This window comes from Alternaria arbusti (genome assembly GCF_024043155.1).
Source record: "Alternaria arbusti strain BMP 1465 chromosome Unknown scaffold_18, whole genome shotgun sequence".
NCBI classification, from domain to species: Eukaryota; Fungi; Ascomycota; class Dothideomycetes; order Pleosporales; family Pleosporaceae; genus Alternaria; species Alternaria arbusti.
In genome coordinates this window covers 36,956-57,183 of record NW_026249958.1, presented here as the reverse complement: position 1 = coordinate 57,183, position 20,228 = coordinate 36,956, and the positions used below count along the sequence as shown (strand labels likewise).

The 20,228-nt window shown below is 54.4% G+C and overlaps 8 protein-coding genes across 8 annotated transcripts; 5 read left to right on the top strand and 3 right to left on the bottom strand.

The window, feature by feature from the left end:
• Window positions 1–2,828: 2,828 nt before the first annotated feature.
• J4E86_009630 (uncharacterized protein) lies at window positions 2,829–4,240 on the top strand (the record flags this gene model as incomplete). The annotated part of the gene is made up of 3 exons (XM_051450134.1): window positions 2,829–3,032; window positions 3,111–3,434; window positions 3,530–4,240. The coding sequence occupies 3 exons, from the start codon at window positions 2,829–2,831 to the stop codon at window positions 4,238–4,240; spliced, it is 1,239 nt and encodes a 412-aa protein (XP_051298522.1).
• A 433-nt stretch (window positions 4,241–4,673) lies between these two features.
• On the bottom strand, window positions 4,674–5,448 carry J4E86_009629 (uncharacterized protein; the record flags this gene model as incomplete). Its single annotated transcript, XM_051450133.1, has 2 exons — window positions 4,674–5,284; window positions 5,337–5,448. The coding sequence occupies 2 exons, from the start codon at window positions 5,446–5,448 to the stop codon at window positions 4,674–4,676; spliced, it is 723 nt and encodes a 240-aa protein (XP_051298521.1).
• Window positions 5,449–5,674: 226 nt separating this feature from the next.
• INT6 (eukaryotic translation initiation factor 3 subunit E) lies at window positions 5,675–7,087 on the top strand (the record flags this gene model as incomplete). Its single annotated transcript, XM_051450132.1, has 3 exons — window positions 5,675–6,175; window positions 6,224–6,819; window positions 6,874–7,087. The coding sequence occupies 3 exons, from the start codon at window positions 5,675–5,677 to the stop codon at window positions 7,085–7,087; spliced, it is 1,311 nt and encodes a 436-aa protein (XP_051298520.1).
• A 418-nt stretch (window positions 7,088–7,505) lies between these two features.
• On the bottom strand, window positions 7,506–10,944 carry J4E86_009627 (uncharacterized protein; the record flags this gene model as incomplete). The annotated part of the gene is made up of 9 exons (XM_051450131.1): window positions 7,506–7,661; window positions 7,719–9,535; window positions 9,586–9,631; window positions 9,680–9,764; window positions 9,814–9,849; window positions 9,937–10,063; window positions 10,111–10,443; window positions 10,491–10,587; window positions 10,909–10,944. The coding sequence occupies 9 exons, from the start codon at window positions 10,942–10,944 to the stop codon at window positions 7,506–7,508; spliced, it is 2,733 nt and encodes a 910-aa protein (XP_051298519.1).
• Window positions 10,945–11,204: 260 nt separating this feature from the next.
• Window positions 11,205–12,595, top strand: J4E86_009626 (uncharacterized protein; the record flags this gene model as incomplete). The annotated part of the gene is made up of 2 exons (XM_051450130.1): window positions 11,205–11,294; window positions 11,345–12,595. The coding sequence occupies 2 exons, from the start codon at window positions 11,205–11,207 to the stop codon at window positions 12,593–12,595; spliced, it is 1,341 nt and encodes a 446-aa protein (XP_051298518.1).
• A 212-nt stretch (window positions 12,596–12,807) lies between these two features.
• On the bottom strand, window positions 12,808–13,495 carry J4E86_009625 (uncharacterized protein; the record flags this gene model as incomplete). Its single annotated transcript, XM_051450129.1, has 3 exons — window positions 12,808–12,895; window positions 12,954–13,087; window positions 13,277–13,495. The coding sequence occupies 3 exons, from the start codon at window positions 13,493–13,495 to the stop codon at window positions 12,808–12,810; spliced, it is 441 nt and encodes a 146-aa protein (XP_051298517.1).
• Window positions 13,496–13,989: 494 nt separating this feature from the next.
• Window positions 13,990–16,546, top strand: J4E86_009624 (uncharacterized protein; the record flags this gene model as incomplete). Its single annotated transcript, XM_051450128.1, has 5 exons — window positions 13,990–15,004; window positions 15,054–15,233; window positions 15,284–15,707; window positions 15,759–15,979; window positions 16,029–16,546. The coding sequence occupies 5 exons, from the start codon at window positions 13,990–13,992 to the stop codon at window positions 16,544–16,546; spliced, it is 2,358 nt and encodes a 785-aa protein (XP_051298516.1).
• Window positions 16,547–17,835: 1,289 nt separating this feature from the next.
• J4E86_009623 (uncharacterized protein) lies at window positions 17,836–18,816 on the top strand (the record flags this gene model as incomplete). Its single annotated transcript, XM_051450127.1, has 1 exon — window positions 17,836–18,816. One exon carries the CDS (start codon window positions 17,836–17,838, stop codon window positions 18,814–18,816), a length of 981 nt encoding a protein of 326 aa, XP_051298515.1.
• Between the last annotated feature and the right edge of the window lie 1,412 nt (window positions 18,817–20,228).

Sequence of the window (20,228 nt, the reverse complement as noted above, 5' to 3'; positions counted from 1 at the left end):
TCAAATACTCTGACAACTGGCCGCCGGATGTGATTCTAGTCCAAAAAGACTGATTCGTATCGAGGTCTCGAGCAGGTCAAATAGCTACCTGAGGAAGCTCATCAGCACGAAGGCTGCTGTATTTCTTGAACTACCAGTACTACTCTTCAGCTGTACTGGGTCGCGATCCACAGCAAGCGCAGACTGCATCCGCATCGGGGCTGCTAACCTACCTCTCGAACTGCATCGCCAAGAGTTGCTCAGATTAGCATAGTTCAGAACCTCGTTTCGACGTTGGAAACCAGAGCCTTCGCACCCTGACGAGACTGCCATCCTCAACGCTCGTGTTGTCTTGCCGTCCACGCGTGCGCCCACGAACTCCCCGATCACACGAATCCGTCCTAGCCGAGACCATCCACACACCCTGCCCGCTGGCAACACTCCTTAGCCGTACCTGCAATGACCAACTATCGCAAGCACCGGGCCAGACGTGGCACCCAACGAATTTCCGAGAGAGAACAGCCGGACCATACACTCAAGACCGACTGACAGGAGTTCCGCAAGCAGTGAAAGCGTGCGACACCACAGTAACACTGCTTAGCGTGAGCTTCGCAGGCCGAGAATACGTACGAATCTCGACGGTGAACCGAATGCATGAAATGTGGGTGGATCCCTTGGTAGAGGACCCTGTACCGTTGAGCCTTTGCAGTTGCGTCCCCGCACACTCAGAAATGACTTGGAAACCCCGGAGCCGGATCATGGAGCGCGCGGAAGGTGAGATGCCAACAAAGGTGCCAGCTCAGGCCGAGCCTGATAATGGAGATTCGGCATCGCAGCCACATTTCACAAGCGCAGGCGCCATCCAGCTGATATTTCCTATTATCTCACGGTCACAGATTTGCTTCTGCACTTCATCTGCGGACGCCACCGGCGCGATCTGGACACCCGCTGTCGTCGAGGATCCCAAGTTCCTACGAGCACCTTTCAAAGCCAGATTCGCCAACTGCGTACCACGGCTTACGAGCAGCAGTCCACCGACTGACGAAACGGCAGCATCTTCACGAACACTGAACCGTCGCGATCGCACCCATTCTTAGAACCCGAGTCACGTACACGGCCGAATTCGATCTGCAGGATTACCATGTAAAAAGCCTACAAATCCTTGTTTGGTGACCGCGCTTGCATATTGTAGGTGTTAGCATACATCGCATCAGAAGATTCAGAACACGGCGGACGAGAGACATACCGACAAGCGCCATTGCCGTTCCTGTCTATAAATGATTTGCAGACAGTCGATTCGTGTTCGATGTTTATTGTGGCTGACGGCAAAAACACGCCAGCAGCTTCGTTGGGTACGTTCAGTCGAAATAGACGTAGCCAGGTATAATTAGAACATCTGCGGAGAGACGTTCGTAGGGGACTTTGTGTCAGGAACGGAGTAGAAAAAAAATAAGGCTGCCAAATGCAGCGCTACAAGCATAGCATATGCTCTGCAAGTTTTTGAGCGCGTTACGTGTCTACGTAAGACTACATGCAGCTCATCGATCACACGGCAGCAGACCATAGACGGGTGCGGAAGGATCGGATTCTAGTTGCAAGATCGGGTTTTAGCGAAACCGCATGGACCATGATGGCATTTCTGAGCCACCACGCGGGCAGCCTTACACAACCGCTCGATACGCCCACTTATATCCGTAAGAGACTTTCAAAGACTGGCATGCGATGGACGGAGACGAATGCTTCGGGGCGAGATTGGTCCAGCGAAAGCATGCTCCGCGGACCAGTCGGTCCTACCACTGCCTCGCGCTAAGTACCACCCTGTGGCTTGTCAGTGGGCATAACTCCCCCGCGGGCCTCTTGCCACATGGATCCAGAGTATCGGATCAGCTCAAGTAGGTATGGCTGATCATAGCCTAAACGTAAATTCAACGTCCACCCATCAAGAGCAGATGAAGAGACGAGCGCTCATGTGAGGAGAAACTTTACAGCATCATACACGGACATTATTACATCAGGGTGTGATCATCAGGGGACAGCAGAACCCATGTTGTAGTCTTTGGCGCTTAAAACGCGTTTTGTCGCGTGGATAGGCAGGCTTGTACGATTGTGGAAGCATTGGCAACGGCAACGTGAGCGTCAAGACCCGCTTGCCATGTGATTGTAATCCGCGACTGCACGTTGGGGTATGTTCTACACGCACAAAGTATTGTTTGCAGCAGTGTCATACTCCAGACTACTAATGATCAGCCAGTGTGCATGTAACGATGCGCCGATGAAGCCCAACCCTGCGGCTCAACTTCCCTCAACGGTCGCTCGCCTTTCAAATCAACGCCGCAGCGCGATAAGAAGATGCAACAGTCATGGCAGCTATCAACAATATATGGAGAGGCTTCTTAGCCCTAAGCCATGACAGTTCCGTGATCATTTGACGGCCTAAGCGATGTATCGACGGGCAACCCGAGGCGTGAAGACTCGCAAGCCATTTGGTTAGTCCATTAGTCCTCAAGCAAGTATACTCTGTCAGGCCTATCTTCCTTCGTCGTTCTCTTTCACCTTCACTTTTCGACCCCCGCGTTCCACACCTCGAGTAGTACCCTAGAACGGGGATACTTGGGCCAATTACGAGACCGGACTCGCGCGCTCGCACACCGGCTCACTGCACCGAGTGACCACAGCAAACACGTTCTATCCTCGGCGGGTCCTCACCTCACTTTCCTCAGTCACGCTCACGCTCCGTTTGCATTGATCCGCTCCGGCCTGTGCTTCCCTTTTGTTTATTTCTTCTATACTTTCTCCCCTCCCCACGTACTCTTGAACCCACACAAGAAAACACCGCTCCAACTATCGCCATGGCTGTGTTCAATCTCTTCAAGATGCTCGCTCTCCTCCTCATCAGCTTGGTCGCAATCACCTCCGCTTCACCCATCGCTGCTTCCACCGAAGTATCAGCTGCTGGTCTCAACTGTCCGGCTTGCGTAACCTCGATTGGCAAAGTTTGCAAGGACAGGAAGCTCAGCGAGTACAAATGCGACACCCTGTGGTGCCTCAGTCTGGTAAGTCTTCACCCGCCTTCTTGTTTGCATTGGCAAGATGCGTTGAGCTGGACGAAGGCAAGGTCTAACAACATGTAGATGTGCCGACAGTGCAACCCACACTGTCCACCCATCGGGGATGCTGGCGTTGGCTCAACTGTCGCTGAACCCGTCGATGTCCCTACTGATGTCTCGGACACTGTCTCCACCGACGCCTTGATCTCTGCCATTGACGCGGCCGTTGCCGACATCTCTTCTACTTCTGTGGCTCCAGCGGCTAAGCGCGACGACTCACTCGCCATTCCCGGTGATGACGTCTTTGCTGAGACCAATTGCTACCGATGTATATACATCAACCTGTTCTGCAAGCAAAACAACCTCACCGAAGAAGGATGTCTACCCATACGGTGCAATGATCCCGACGTAAGTCTCTGTTCCGGCGCGCTATCTTCTGGATGGCGCGCCAACGTCTCATAGCCGTCTTGATTACGAGAGAAGATGGACTGACAGCCTCATAGTGCAACGTCTGCAGCCGTAGTTGCCACAAGACTCAGCAGGTCGATGCATCAGACCCCGCCACCATTGAGGGTGTCGTTGCCGACATGTCTGCTACTTCCGTGGCTCCAGCGACTAAGCGCGAAGAAGCTGCACAGAAATGCGTCTGGATCTGCTTCCATGTGACGTGCACGCGCCAGTGTACCGACGTCGCTGGGGTAGCTGCCTATGCAGCCAGCGGTGCGATTGTCATCGACGAGACCGAGCTCCATGCCGACACGTCCGTCTCCGTCACTGCAAACCATACACAGCTGGAGAACAACGAGCATGTTGAGAATGCTTTCCTCTACCATTGCGACTTGACCTCTGGCAATTGCTGGACTGAGACCGTTCTTGAGCCAGTAGCTGGGACCGAAACCGCCATCGAGAACATTCCCGACATTCCACACAAGGTCTGCCGCGAGATCTGCAACACGGACAAGTCGCTCTGCGGACTGGTCTGTGATGAAGAAGCGAAGAAGGAGACTGCGATCAACGACCCGGTTTCAAGGGCTAGGATCAAGTGCCACTGGGAGTGCTATTTCGGTCAGTGCTGGGCGGTCTGCATGCCCGACATGGGCGGCGCCTCCACCGACTCCAGCGACGTATCATCTGCCAACGTAGCAACAAACTTCAAGCCATGCCGCTGGGAGTGCTACTTTGGTCAGTGCTGGACTTGCTGCCCTCCTCCTTGATCGCCTGTCCAGGTTCACTAATCGCGCCACGCGATTTCCGTGGTAAGATATAAGTCTTACCCCACTTTACAGGATACAACTGACCTCTACTAGAAGCTTGTTCTACACGGTACTTGAGACATGGAATGAATTGCAGGGAAATTTCGGACGCCTTTTACAAGTACGCTTGGGGTATAGATTAGATCTCGTCCACAGTAGCAATGGAACTCAGGCTTCACACCTATGACTCGAAAATGCAACACGATGGTGATGTGCAAGCCAGCTGGTTTCTGCCTCTTGATGCCGCTAATGCAACGGGATAGTTCATTCTACTGATTGAGCAATCATAGCCAACGTTTCTCATCTACCCTCTTTCCCATATGGTACAAGTTGTACTACAACATGATATATACATTCGTTTTCCACGCGACACGATCCCTCTCTTGCCCATGTTTTACATGCCCCGCGCCTTCAGGAATGTAGCAATCTCGGCAGTGTGATGTCCCTTGACAATGACATGTTGTGTCACGCTGTTGATCTTGACGTCCTCGTTCTTTTTATTCAAGAAGACTCTCAGCTCGTCCCTCAAAGCAGATAGGTCGCCGGTGACCTTCCGTACCGTCGTCAGATGCAAGTTGCCTCCTCGCTTGTAGTCGGTGTAGATGGGCAGGTTCTTGTTCGCAGATCTCGAGACGGCGTACTTGGGCGGTGGTAGAGATAGTTTGGGGGCGCGCGGTGTCTTTGGCTTCTTGGCGACCTTCTTCTGGAGCGTCGATGTTGTGTCGGCTGTGTCTGCGGGCGCGGTCGAGGGCTTGGGCGCGACGTCATCGGCCTTTGCGGGCTTCGCTTGCGAGGGTGTCTGTTCTGGCTTGTTGTCGGACCGGGGGTGCTTGGAGGGCAGTGTCGGCTTCTGCTCGGGCGGTTGCGCGCTGTCGCCTTCGGTGAGAGACTCTGCTGCGGCAAGGTCGGCGGCGCGTTGAGCTTCTTGGGGGGATGTCGGGTGTTGAGAAGAAGCGTTGGGTGGGAGGGATGGCTGGACGATGGGCTTGGAGTCTGGCGGGGGTTCTATGGAGGGTCAATTGGTGTACCTGTTGTACTGGAAGAATGCATAGCTTACGCTCAGCCTGCCATCTTGTCGCTGTAGAGAAGCGGAAGTGCGGCCGGCATGCGATGGCTCTTGGGGCGGCCAATGGGCGCAGGAGCGGGACGAGAGACTGCAAGCGAGGCATTGTGATGCAGCGGTGCCGGTGAAAGTATTCTACCACGTGTCCAAGGGTCGGGGGATGTGTCGCGAGGGCCGTGGGGTGAATGCTGCGGCCATGGTCTGCGGCTCAACTCCAGAAGTAGCGCCTGGGGTCCCTCGCGCGCACAGTCCGGCTGCTTTTTTCGTTTCCGAGCCCACCCCACCACGCTCGACATCGCCATAACTCCTACCACCACAACCAACCACCCACCATGGCGGACTCAGCGGCAACCGGCGCAAATGTCGCCGAGCAGTACTCGCTGCTCCCCAAGCTCATGCCCAACCTCGACCGCCATCTCGTCTACCCGCTCCTCAACTTCTCCAGCGATGAAGACGCCGACCAGACCGTCGAGCAGAAGAAGCTGCTGCTCGAACTGCTCAAGCCCACCAACATGACGGATTTCGTCGGCCAGCTGCACCAGGAGGTCCACGGCCTCGACGACATGTCCGACGAGTTCAAGACCAAGCGCGACGAGGTCCTCAAGAAGCGCGATCAGCTCGAGGAGGCCACCAGCAAGATCAGCGGCCTGCTCGACGACGAGAACGTCGTCACCAACCTGCGCAGCGACAAGCAGCAGAACTTGGCATACCTTAAGGAGAGCCACGGCGTCGACTTGGACATGATCAACCAGCTGCTCGAGTTTGGCCAGTTCCAGTACTCGTGCGGTGTCTACCCACATGCCGCGGAGCTGCTCTACCGCTTCCGCGTTCTGGTACGTTTCTATGAAGCCCTGCGGCATACTGGTTACTAACGTCAGCAGACCACCGACGGCGACAAGGAACGCGAGGCCACCTGGGGAAAGCTCGCCTGCGAGATCCTCTCCGTCAACTGGGACTCGGCCATGGAGGAGATCAACAAGCTCAAGGAGATCATCGACACACGCCTCTTCAACAACCCCCTCGCACAGCTCCAGCACCGCACCTGGTTGATCCACTGGTCGCTCTTCCCCCTCTTCAACCACGAATCCTCGCGCGAAACCCTCACCGACATGTTCTTCTCCCCCGCTTACATCAACACCATCCAGACCAACTGCCCGTGGATCCTGCGCTACCTCGCTGCTGCCGTCATCACCGGCCGTAACCGTGGCAGGAACTCGAACCAGTACCAGAAGCAGCTCAAGGATCTCATCAGGATCGTGCGACAAGAAGGCTACGAGTACAATGACCCTGTCACCGACTTCATCAAGGCTCTGTACATCGACTTTGACTTTGAGGAGGCGCAGAAGAAGCTCAGCGAGACGGAGGAAATTCTGAAGAACGACTTCTTCCTGTTGGGCGCCGCAGACTTGTTTGTCGACTCGGCGAGACATCTCATCTCGGAGAGCTACTGCAAGATCCACCAGAGAATCGACATCAAGTGAGTCATTGTACAATTCTCGGCGCTTCCAAAACCGTACTAACTCACGACTAGGGATCTCTCGACCCGCCTCGGTCTTTCACAAGACGAGGGTGAGAAGTGGATCGTCAACCTCATCCGCGACACTCGCGTAGACGCAAAGATCGATTACCAAGCCGGCACAGTCGTCATGAACCACCCACCACAGTCCGTCTACCAACAAGTCATCGAGCGGACAAAGGGAGGCTTCTTCAGGACACAGGTCCTGAGCGCCGCTGTTGCGAAATGAGCGCTACACTTACAGCCGGTCAACTCGTTCGTTTCATAATACGGGGGGAAGCTAACAGCTTCTGGGGAGGCGGGGAGACTATGAGGGGGGACACGATGACGATCATGAAAGGGATGAAGGAATGATCGAAAAGTCTGGGTTCGGCATTTGGCGCTTTACGAATCAGGCGTGGGCAAGGCTCGCGCACTGCATGCATGGGTATTGGCGTCCTACCATGGCTCTAAAAAGGGCCGTCTGTGTTCCTGGGCAACAGCGCATAATCGCTGTGCAAGTAGTGAATGCGAAATGAGTAGTATCCAAGCATCAACATCAGCAATGAAACAACACTATATTCACTTTTTCCTCAACCTATCATACACTTCCAGTCTACTCAATAGACTTGTTCTCACCTTTGCTCTCCCCAGTCCATGCCCACAGATTAAGCATAGTATCTAGGCTCGTTAAAGACATGATACCTATGCCCTCTGACACCTTGGCCCTTGAACAGCTCCGGGAACCTCAACCCAGCAGGCACCTGTGACTCATGCAGAAGCTCGTTTCCGTTCTCCGGCTCGCCAACGACGAATTTACCAACCTGCATCACACGATTAGCACACTGATCTGACGCTAGGAAACCAGAAGGAAAACTTACCTGGAGTTCGGTATCCGTGATGGTATGTCTGGAAACACGCGCATATCCACTCCTCTTCAGGCCCTTGTAGAGAATGTACTCGCACCACCTGTCCCAATCTGACGCGTCGATATCCTTCATACCGCTTTTCTCACCCACGTACGTGTTGTAGTTGCCCTCGCCGGGTTTGGTGACGAGATACGAGAGGAGGATGGCGGGACGCGGCGTGGCTTTCATGCGTTCAGCCAGGTATTCTGATTGTAGGCGGCGATCCTCGGGGTCCTCTTCCTGGCCCGAGTGGAAGACGAAGATGTCAATCATCTCACCGTAGGCGTCGATGGTAGCTTCAATGGCCGGGGCAAGCTCGCCGACAGGCGAGGGGAGAAGATGATGGGTTGAGTTTACGATGGGGAATTTGGAGAGCAGTGCCGAGCCCCATGTGTGCTTGTTGGGGCCTGGGCCGAAGTCGACGTACATGCCTAGATCTTCGGCGAGGAATTGCGTTGTGTCGCGATTGCCCATGATGATGCGCTGCAGATCGCTTTCGAGGAGTCCGATGACGTCGACTTCCATTTCCTTGATGAGGTCGCGCATGCGGTACTCTGAAGACCACATATCGTTGTCAAGGGAGAAGTGGATGGTCCAGATGCCAGCCGTGATGGACTTAGTCTCCGGGTGATACGGCTTGTAGTCGTAGGACGGGAAGCGTAGGTAGGCGGTGGCAATGGCGATCAACTCTAGAGCACCTAGAACGTAGAGGTAGTAGGATCGTTGCCTGGTGGCAGCTGCCGTGATGACCGCCTTGCCCTTGTAGCTCTTGAGTGCTGGCGGCTGAGCGGAGACACTGAAGATACCGGCACCGATCTGAAGCATCATGGCTGTCATAACCCAGTCTGTGTGCTCGCGAACAAGCGGTCCACCCGGAACGAACGCGTACGCTACTACCCAGACGTGGAACAGAACCATTAAGTTGTACACCAAGAATCCGAGACCGAATGTGCGGCCTGGTGAGTGGCGCGCCGCATGGGCAATGAGAACAGGTGCTGCTGCCATGGTGTATATGGCGAGAACCAAGGCTCCATAGAAACCAGACCAGTGGCTGGTAGTTGTCAAAACGGCAGCACCGATAGAGCCTACGCCGTAAAAGGCCCATGACCTTGAGAGGTTGGGCGCAAACAGACCGACCATAAGACCAAGACCCATGGCTAGGAGAGTCAGGGTGCCGTGGGGTACAGCCAGCGGACCCCGAACAGGGTAACCTTCCCATACCCAAGAGATCATCGTGCTCGAATCGGAGAGAAGCGAGTGCATGGCGAACATGACACCCGCTAGGCCAAAGCTCGCAAAGACCGAAGACCCCTTAGTAGGGCCTTGAGCTGGGACATCTGCGCCAGAACTGGCGGTAGATCTGGTCGATATGAGCATCGAGATGAGAGCTACTACGAACCCAGTTCTGTTCCATCCGCCGTTTGCCTCGTGCATGATTGGCCAAATTGGGTTGTTGGTCCAAAAGGCAAACTTCGCAATGCTAGAGGCGATCAGACCAATAGCAAAAGCGGAAATGCGTGCTTCAAGGCGGTGGGGTTGAGACCGTTCGGCATAGAAGGTGGCAGACCATGCGATACATGACATTGACAGACCGAAGCCAACGGCAAAGAGTCGGTTGACGGGTGTCTTAGCAAGAAACGCGAGAAGTCCGGAGAGCGAGAGCAGGTGGAAGAACCAGACGTAGCGAGTAGCCAGATAGCGGAGGGGCTTGATGCCGAGGAAGAAAGGAGTGACGGTGCACATGACCAAGGCCTCGTAGCCAGAGATACCCATGTGCCAGAGAGGGAAGTCTAAATATGATCAGCAGACATACCGATCGCACAGGGGAATTCGAACATACACCAGACGCAGACACCGAGTGAAGTCAGCATGGACCAGAAGACAAACTACAGAGTAATTAGTCACGTCCAATGACACCACGTTTTGCCACTTACGCCGTTGTACACGTCTGCAGCAGCATAGATGAGTCCGAACCAAGAAAAGGCACCCGAAAAGGTCGCGCTCATTTCCTTGTTTTTTCTGCTCCTGTCAGTGACGCGCAGAGCATCGGGAAGCAGTAGTGACTTACTCCTGGATACTGTCGGATGTCGACTTGGAGCCCGCACTACAAGACATGTCTTATCAGAAAGTGTCCATAAGAAGTATAGATTCGTGATGCGTGTCTATCTATATTGGAAGACGAGGAACGTACAGGCGAGATACACCTCGAACATCCTTTATGACAACCTCCAAGTGCTGGAACTCGATCATCGTGACGGCATCGAAGCCTACATCGAGCAAGACCAGTGCCCATTCGAAGAAAGCGTAGATGGTATATGCTGTGAAGACGTTAGCGATGGCAAAATAGTAGAATTGTCAAACGTACCTCCAGCCACTCGATGCACCTTGTGCTGGATGAAGAAGTAGATCAACGGCACCAGAGTTCCGAAGAAACTGCCAGCAAGGACCTTTCGGTACTTGAGGGCAGTGGGGTTCTTAGGGCTCAGAGCGACACAGCCCAGGGTCCACGGTAGCGTCGCAACAAGGTATGAAATCATGAAAATGTCGTGCCAGTCGTGGTCGTCGGTAGAAGTCACATATGTCCATCCTCCACAGGTCAAGGTCCGAAAGATGCCAACGCCAGCGATGAACTTGGGGAGGGACGAGTTGGGTCGGCGGGTCAAGATGTACCAAAGGCCGACGAGGGCGAATCTTGGGCCTGTAAAGCTTAGCATATGCCTTTGTGCGCTGTGTCTCGTTCCATACCAGATGTCAGAGCGATGAAGAGCATGAAGACCGAACGCTCCGGGTAGCGGTCGCCGATGGTCGCGGACACGGATGGAAACCATTCATCTGGGTAACCCTGGGCACGTCAATGGTTGGCTCTGGGCCTGGTGTGGTCCTCGGGGACTAACATAAAACTCATTTTGCACAATCTTGTGGTAGTGTAGCCATCTGTGGGTGTTCAGCCGCGTCGTGGGGTAGTAGAGAGTGAGAAGCGTACATTCCGACTATGAGGGCTCCGACAAAGGCACCTTGGGGATTTGTTAGTCCGTTGGTATCCGTCAAGCACATAGGAACGTACAGTAGGCCATGGCGGTATGCGAATATGATATCCATTTCCCATTGAACTACATCTGGTGAGCATGCGGAGCTCTCGGGGGTGAGGCCGGACTGCGCGTACCGTAGCGACAGTGTCGCCGTCCTTGTCCTTGACCATGGTAGAGAATTCAGGTAGGTTTTCAGCAGCGCTGGACCATTGAGCGAGAAAAAAGCGGCAAAAGAGCGTCGAGAATTGATGATGCGCAGTCCAACACGCGCGTCTCCTGAAGTCCACAGGTTGCAATGGCCAGGGTTCGCGCTTCCGAGGTCCGTAGGCCAAGGCGCTACCCGCGGGAGCAACTTTAGCCTAACTTTTTTCTAGAGAAGTCAACTTTTCTATCCCAACTCTGCCAGCAGCAACACCTCGGACGCGCAGACATGGCCGGACCCAGTGACAAGGCGCGTTTCTACCTCGAGCAGTCGGCGACCGAGCTGAACGAGCTTGAGCGCAAGAAAATCTTCACACGGGTATGCTAGGCCGCCATGCGCGCAACGCCAGCTTCGCTAACACGCCATAGGAAGAAATCAGCTCCATAGCGAAGAAGCGCTCGGATTTCGAGCACATTATCAATGCACGCGGTTCGCACCCCGAAGACTACATGCGATACATTGAGTTCGAGAAGAACGTCGACGCCCTCCGCCGCAAACGAATAAAGCGCCTGGGTGTACGGTACAAGGGCTCTGGTCAGCGCACCATCTACTTCCTCTACAACCGGGCGACGCGCAAATTCTCGGGCGATCTGGTACTGTGGATGCAGTACATCGACTTTGCGCGCAAGGACAAGGCATACAAGCGGCTGAACGACATCTTCACATCTGTCGCTCGACTCCACCCCACCAAGCCCGACATATGGATCCTCGCGGCCAACTACTTCATGGATACGCAGGCGGACATTACGAATGCGCGAAGCTACATGCAGCGAGGACTACGCTTCTGCAAGAACTCCGAGGTTATGTGGCTGGAATACGCAAAGCTGGAGACCATCTACGTTGGCAAGATCGCTGGTCGGCGCAAGATTCTCGGTCTGGACATTGATCGTACAAAGAAGCCAGGCACAGACGAGGACGGCGACGAAGACATGATTGCGCTTCCGGAAGTGACGGCAGAGGATGTAAATCCCAGCCTGAAGCAGGACGATGGTGTGGACGAGGTGGCGCTGCAGAACCTGGCGTCTGCGCCAGTGCTCACTGGTGCTATCCCACTGGCAGTCTTTGACTCCGCCATGAAGCAGTTCCAGGGCAAGCCCAAACTCGCGGAGAAGTTCTTCGACATGTTTGCCGAGTTTAGTCAGCTAGCCTGCATACCACGCATCTTGCAGCACGTGCTAGATTACCTGCAAGAGCACTCTCCCCATGCTGTAGAAACTGCCATCTGCAGGTTCCGCATGCTGCTATTTGGCTGCGACCCAAGCGACCCGGAGATTGCCCTTGCATTGAGCAAGGCCCTGGACTTGATAAGCTCTACCGTTCAGCAACATCCCAAGGAGATTGCCTCCATCTCCGAAGTCGCTGTTCGACAATTGTTATCTCTGCATCGGTTACTCGCGGATAGCGATTCGTCCTTGCAGAAGGCGTCGCGTGCAGCACTCCGCAAGTATGTGCGAGCGATGGAAGACGGTCAAGGATCCGGCGATCAGGTTGCTAGATTGGGCGAATTGCTGCGGAAGCAAGGGAAGAAAGACGAAGCAAAGGTGCTATCTCAGACAGGCATCAAGTACTGGGCTGCGAATGAAACGCTCCAGAAACTTTCTGCCGTCACGGAAACGTGAAGGATCAAGGGACTTGGTCAGCAGACTAATCGTACCGAGCACTCGTGCATCAAGTATTCTTCCTATCTCTTATCGGGAGGCACGCCACACTACACCGCTACAGTCATGCTCGCACTATCGTGAGATGCACTACGATTCAACGGTAGAACCACGTCACCTGCACGTTGCGCTGAGCTATGGTGCTGTGGCAGGCCGCTTCCCCGCAGACCGCTTCACTCGTCACCCCGGCTTCGTCGCGACGTCTTCTTAGCGCTCTGCTGCTTCTTGCTCTTGAGGCGGCGCTCGTTATCTGCCTTCTGTCTGGCGTCTTATCAGCTTTCGGGCCGTCGCCTGGGCTATCGGAAGTGCGACGACATACAGTTGTTTGACACGCTGCACCTGTGCTGCCGACGTCTCGGCGGGCACAGCATCTTGTCCGGCTCGGGCAATGGCCTCGTATATGCGCCTGTAGCAGCTCTGAGCATTGTCGCTCTGCTTTCGACTGTCGTCGGCCTGGACTATTATAGCATTGGATCTAGCAGCAACGTAGCGAGAACGTCTAATTTCGCCATGTAGGGCTGCAGGGATGTGGTGCAGCAACGCGTCGAGAGGCACCTTCAACGTAGCTTTAGAATTGACTCTTGGTGCCTGTTTAGTATAGCGCCGTGTTAAAAAGTGGTGTAGTGTGTCATACTTGTTTACATTTTGGCCGCCCGGTCCTGATGATCTGCTGAAGCTCAATTCGCCAATGCTCTTGAAAGGGATCGTCTCTGCATGGAGCTCCGCGAGCCAGGCGCGTGCAGCCTGGACCTCGTCGCCAGTGGCACTGCTGCTATGCCCTCGACAGTGAATTATCCGGCGCACCGCTGGCAACGGCGCAGGAGGGAAGACTAGCGTGTGAAAAATGAAGCGTCGCAGCATCACGGTTGCGCAAATTGCTCACGTTGGCCTTTGTCAAGATGAGATCATGTCGCAACCGCAATAGCTCGAGCTAGGATCAACATGACCATTTTAACCATAAAACGGACGCTAGAAGCAGACTAAAACGCATCACGTGGACGAAGCTTAGCCAGGCAAGTTCTCGATTCCAGGCTCCTCGGAGTCGATGCGGCGCCGAATCCCAACATCTGCTGCGCTACATCTCTCTTCCTGATATTTCCTGACTGCACCACCGTCTCTTGCCACTTTTACGGGGCCCGCTCTCGCTACTGTGCCTGTGGCTGTCGCGTCTGCCCTCACTCATCACATATACCTAGGTAGCATCTAGCCAGCCCCGCCATCCGCTCGTCTTCTCCTAGTGCTCCACCTGCAGCTCTCCAGCCCTTGTCGCGACGGTGCGTTTTCGTAGATGCTTTGAGTTGACTCCCTTCACCACGCCTTGTCTGCCAGCTCTGCGCTCTGGCTCCGCAGTCTACATGAGACCCAACTCGAGTCCGCCGCAACAAGCTGAGCACATACGGCACCAGTCGCTGACGCCCGAGAGCCCGCGCCCGCAAAACGTCCCGTCGCCCGCCAACATCCCCATCCTCGTAGAGCACATGGATGCGAACTATAGTCATGTCTCCCACAGCAACGACTCTGCCGCGCCCGCCCACAGCTCCCACGCGAACGCGAACACGTCGACGCCGTACTTCGCCGACCCATCTTCGACCGCCAGCTTCCAGAGTATAGGCGCACAAGGGGCAGGGCACGATGCGCCGGGGGCGTTCGCGCAGTCGGCTGCGTTTGGCGGCGGCATGGGTACGCAGCCGCATGATACCTCTTCAATGCAGAATTTCACCGCACAGCTCCAGTCGCGCGCTGCGTCGGCCACTGACGCGCCGCCGCCGGCTGCTCAAGGTCTTTCTTCTGCGTACCCATACCCCCATGACCATGCCTATGCTGCTCAGCAAGCGCCCGCCCAGTCTGCCCAAGGCGCTCACTACCAGACTGACGCGCACACTGGCTCCAATGTTGACGTACAAGCCCTCTTGGACTCTCTGACACCTGCTGCCAACAATGCGCCTGCAGCCCAATATGCCTCTGCACAAATGTCCTCCCAGTCGCCGCAGACACAGCACCATGCCTCGTCGTTGCCCTCGGCCACCAATCTTCCTGCTCGACCACCCACCCAAGAACAGCCCGCTACGCACCCCAACTATAACCCCAGCGATGACATCAGATCCTATCATCCACAGAGTCAGCAAGCTCCCATTGCTCAGCAGAAAGGCAATGGCTCTCTTCAGCCCTTGAATGTGCAGAGTCAGGACTTTTCCACGCCCAACCAGGCTCAGCAGCAGCCGGGCGATCGTAGCGAAACGCCCGACGATGAGGATCAGCGGTGGCCGCCCGAGGTCAACAGGAGGTACGAGGAGTTTTTGGATCAGGAGAGGAAGTTTGTGACGGAGGGGCAATGGGACCAGTTTCCCATGGGTTCGCGTCTCTTCATTGGTGAGCTGAGACTGTTTTTGCACCAAGGATGCGCCTAACCGATTCCTAGGAAACCTCCCCACCGAAAAAGTCACCAAGCGAGACATCTTCCATCGTTTCTACCGCCACGGCAGGCTTGCGCAGATATCAATTAAACAGGCATATGGCTTTGTCCAGTTCTTGGACTCGGAATCATGTCGCAGAGCTCTGGATGCCGAGCAAGGCCAGGCAGTGCGCGGCAGGAAGATGCGTATGTCATGTCAATCACTTTGCTGCTGGACAGTCGACTAACTATGACAGACCTTGAGATCTCCAAGCCACAGCGCAACACGAAGAAGATCGAGCCGCCGAACCCAACACCGCGTCGACGTTCACGTTCGCCAGATTACAATCGGGGCGGTACAGGACCAGCACCTAGGGACAATCGTTATGTAGGGCATCCAAACTCCATGTCCCCTAGAGATCGACGTTTCCGTGATCGGGACGATTATCGGCCCATGCGATCGCCATCGCCGCGAGCCCCGCCTCGGGGTGTACGATCACGGGACAGAAGCCGAGACAGGTTTGATACGCGATACCGTAGCCGGTCCAGAACACCACCGCGCAGGCACAGAAGCCCGTCCCCGCGTCGCGACTACACAGAGGATGGATTGGACCTGCGGCGCCGATTGCCCCACGAGGTGCCTGACATCCAGATTCTTGTGCTCAACGAAGGTCTCCCTCGGTAAGTTCGGAACCAACAGCTATTATATCAAGGTCGCTAATTCAGTGGTAGTGACTTCATCCGCTACGTCGAGGATACTTTCCGCTCGCAAAATCTCCGTAGTAATGTCCTGATATTGAGTGGTCGGTTCCCTGAACCAGCTGTAGTTCGAAGACAGATCCTTGAGGGAGTTTTGGCCATCGTGAGGCTTGATACTACTGGCCTTACCAAGGGCAAAGTTAGCGTCCAGATATTCGACCGACGTGGCGGTGCAAACAACGTCCAGTTCAACGGTACGATTGCTTATGATATACATGAGCGATTACTGACTCATGTGCCCAGAATATGCCGATCTTGACCCCACGACCGCTGGCCTCCTCGTCAACAATGCCAAACAAAGCCAATCTCGCCCGGTCCTGCCACCATCATCCTCGTACGGCTTCGCTCAGACCCTACCCCCGCACTTTCCCCAGCCAAACAACCCCTTCCCATCCCTGCCGACCAGTCAGCCGAACATCTCTAACCTCATTGCATCTCTCGACGGTGCGAGCTTGTCTCAGCTCCTCGGCGCAATGTCCGGCAATAATATGCCTCAGAATACGCAACCCGCGCCGAACCAGGGATTGAACGCTGATCTTGCACGCCTGCTAGCTCAAGTGCCTAGCCCGGCGCAAACACCTGGCTTCAGTGCTCAGTCCCAGCCGCATCTCGCACAGCTGGGCAACCAGTTCCCCGCGCTTGCTTCTCTTTTCGCCAACCAGAGCCAGGCTGTCGCTCCACCAGTGCAGACACCTACTCAGGCTGGCCCCGCGCCGGATATGTCTGAGATCATGGCCCAACTCGCTCAATATCAACGCTAAAAGTCCCATTCCATACATCCAGAAGCCTAGACATCAAGCACGGCTGTCTCGAACCTTTCCAACAGATAAACTCGACATTACTACAATAGCCCAAATCCTGTATACCGCTCCCTCCGCACATGTATCGACATGGTGTATATCCAACCGACCAAACCCGACTGCGCCCTTTACCCAGCCCTTGCAAATAGCCATGTATCTTCCACGAGCCAGCTCATCGAACAGACAGTAACCCATTCTGGACCCGTGCTATCTGCTTTGGCCATAACTGGTGAAGCTTCAAGGCCCTCGCATCCTCATTCCACGCAACAACACTATGGAGTACCCTTGCGACAATTCCCTGGCGACTTGATCATTACCCACGTACCCACGCGACTCACACGATTCTAGCGGCTTACCCCCTGGTTGACGTGCGAATTCAAACCTGGATGAGGCCCCGGTCCGATTCTTAACTGCTTTTCATGTTTTTCCCCTTTTCGTTTTCATCTCTCTGGCCTGCCAATGCCCGGCTCCTGTATCTTCTACGAGTTTCCTTGGTCCTAACGTATGGCGTTTCCTTTCCTTATCTGATCCGATTTAGCGTTCTGCGAGGTGTTACTTGGCGCACAACATGGATGCTACGCATATGTGCAAGGGGTTTTCATAGGTCATCGAGGGCTGGTTGGTGCTTTGAAACTTTTTTACGTTATTGTAGATATGGGTACGATCAGGCGCAGCCAGTGGTGGAATTGACGAAGGAATGTGGCGTCCATTACTGCATAGACAGGACATTTCAAATCATTCAGATTTCGCTGTATTGCTCAACATCATAGCGACGACTTTAAGTGTACATCATGCAATCACGACAGCCATTAGTCTACCAAGTCGAGTTAGTGCAAACACGAGGTGTGATGACATCGTGTCGCGTGGCGGAGGCGCGCGGACAGGGATCAGCTTGACCCAGTTTTTTCTTTCCCTACGAATGAGAAACGTCACCACTAGAGCCCGCCCTCGCTCAGCGGCTGGTTCAGCATTCGCAGAGTCACGTCCCTAACCACCCGATCAGGAAACCACTGCTGATGTTTTCTACCTTGGTCGTACCGGCGCGATTGAATGGTGTCGTCGCAAACCTACAATGCCGCCGCGGTGTACACATGCGTGCCATTGCGCCGGCATTAGGAAGTCAGACGTGGCATGATGGATCGAGGAATACCACACAGAGGAGGATTCTTGCAAAACGATGGGAGACACAAAGGAGGGCGTATGCCTCATCCACAGCGGCGCCGGTGAAAACCACAGGATATGGCGGGGCCATGCCACCTTCTCCCGCCAAAGCAACCAAGACGACTACACCCACGAAGACAACTTCTCCCAGAAAGCCTCAGTCCCCCCCTCTCATTCCCGCGCAAACACCCACCTCGAAAGCCACAACCGTCCCCACACTGCGAGCGAAAGGGAAACTGAACCCACCACCGTTCACATACGCCCCCGATATATCTGTTCCCGCACGAACACCAGACCAGAACGTCGTCAAGTGGCTATATCGCGCCGGTCGCGCATACCTTACTTTCTACAAAACGGGCATATCGCATGTCCGGCAAACATCCAAACTTGCAAAGACGCTGCGCCAAAAGGCCGCTCAAACACCCAACAAAGATATAACCGAGGTTTTGTCAAGGGCGGAATGGCAGATTGTGCAAAGGAGTAGGCTAGACACTTTGAGATTGCCAGCCTTCGGCTTCTTGGTCTTGTTACTTGGAGAGTGGTTACCACTCGTTGTTATGTACATCACGCCCGTCATTCCAGAGGCATGCCGGATACCCCAGCAGGTCCAGCGCGCGTTACGCAAGCGCGAAGACAAGCGACAAGACCGGCTAAGAAGGATCGCTCTAGACGCCATGCGACTGATGAGCAGGGATCGACCACCTATTGGCAGCACATCTTCTGACACGCCTTCTGTAACCCTGCCAAAGAGTGGACAAGTCATGCCAGTCACCACGAAGAACTGGAACGAGATGACACTCTTTGAACTCTCGCTTACCGCCGCACAACTCGACTGCTATCCGGCGCTGTTCGACTGGCTTCCTGTCACAGCCCCCAAGTTCCTGTTGCAGCGCAATGTCAGGAAGAAGTTGGAGTATTTGAAGACGGACGACAAGTTGATTGAACGCGATGGCGGATGGGCAGCTCTCGGGAAGCAAGAGCTCGAGAGAGCTTGTGTAGATAGAGGTCTGCCTGTGCTTGGGAAGAGGGAGGATGAACTGAGGAAGGCGCTGGCGAAACTCGAGGGCTGAGACGGCGCATGAGGGCGACAGCCAATTCGCTTACGACTATAGATTACTATCAAGACGATTAGACGATGTTCAGGAGCTGCTATAGACGTGTAGACATATTTGTTTGTCGGTGGTATGAACACGAGAGATACCCAAATATTATACTTCTCATGACCAAGTCGATATATGCACTTGCCCTTTCAACATATTTGAGTCATCATCTAGACATATGCATATGCGAGAGAAGACTCGCAAATTTCAGAACTGGCTTTCTCGGTTGCTGTGCACTCTGCTCGATTTAAAAGTGTCCATGCGAATGTGTGGATCAAGCCAAACTTAAAGATGCGTTGGCGCGAGAACGCACAACGGCTATCGCGATTTCGACACACGACAGCTTCTAGTCAAGGAAATCTCGAGGATGTTGAATCTGCGACGAAAATAAAGTGATAGGACGTATGTATGAGGCAGAAACGGCAAAATGACGCCCTTCACTCGCGCAGCGTCGGGAGCGACAGCGTGACGTTACCAGATTGGGCAAGTTGAGCAAAGCGTTGTCGATTACGGCACTATTGGAGGGGCAGAGGGCAGAAGGTCAAACGAGGAAGCAAACGAGGGGCATGGCGGGGTGTTTTGAGTGGGATGTTGAAGGAGGGGTGGAGGGGCAAACATTTTTTTCTGTTGAGATGGGTGAGGAGTGAGGGGCACGACGCGGATGGGTTTGCTTTCACCAACACTAATTTTCTTAGGGCGACGATCTGTTGGGTAACAACATGGTTTGGTATGGTGGGAGGGAAAGGGAGATGCATGGGACTTGGGGAGGTTGTCGACGGGGAATAGGTAAGATGGGGTTGCGGCATCTACTACTGACTTTTCTCTGGGTTCTGATAGCAACCTTTAAGATTATCCGTCAAAACATTCATCACTGCCATGTGTGACTGGTTCGTATCTATAAGACGCTTTGCGGACTTTGGAGCTAATGATACAATCCAGTGCAAGAGACCAGGTTATTTGTTTTGAATGTCCCCGAAGGGAAATCAGTGGATACGTGTGCCTCGTATGTCCTATCGCAAACGACCTCATTGTTGGCACCTCTGCGAGTTATGCCAGAACAGCAGTGATCAGGACCGTGTGTTGACCTTACTGACAATGCAGTCTTTACAATACTCCATTTCGCCTCTTCTGCGACCGGATATCTGGTGGCCTGTCATTATCCTTCTGAGCCACGTGGCTACGCCTCAACTCTACTTACTCCCTTCGAAGATACGTTCTTGTCGGTATGACGCGGGGCTGGAGGTAATGCAAACGTTTGATAGGGATACGGAAATGTAATAGAGGCCCTCCATCGAGGCGCGATCTCCGACGTCTATGATCATCTTTGCACCCGCCTCGTAAATCCAAATACATTGGTCGGAGGATTCTACAGAAGTTGTCGC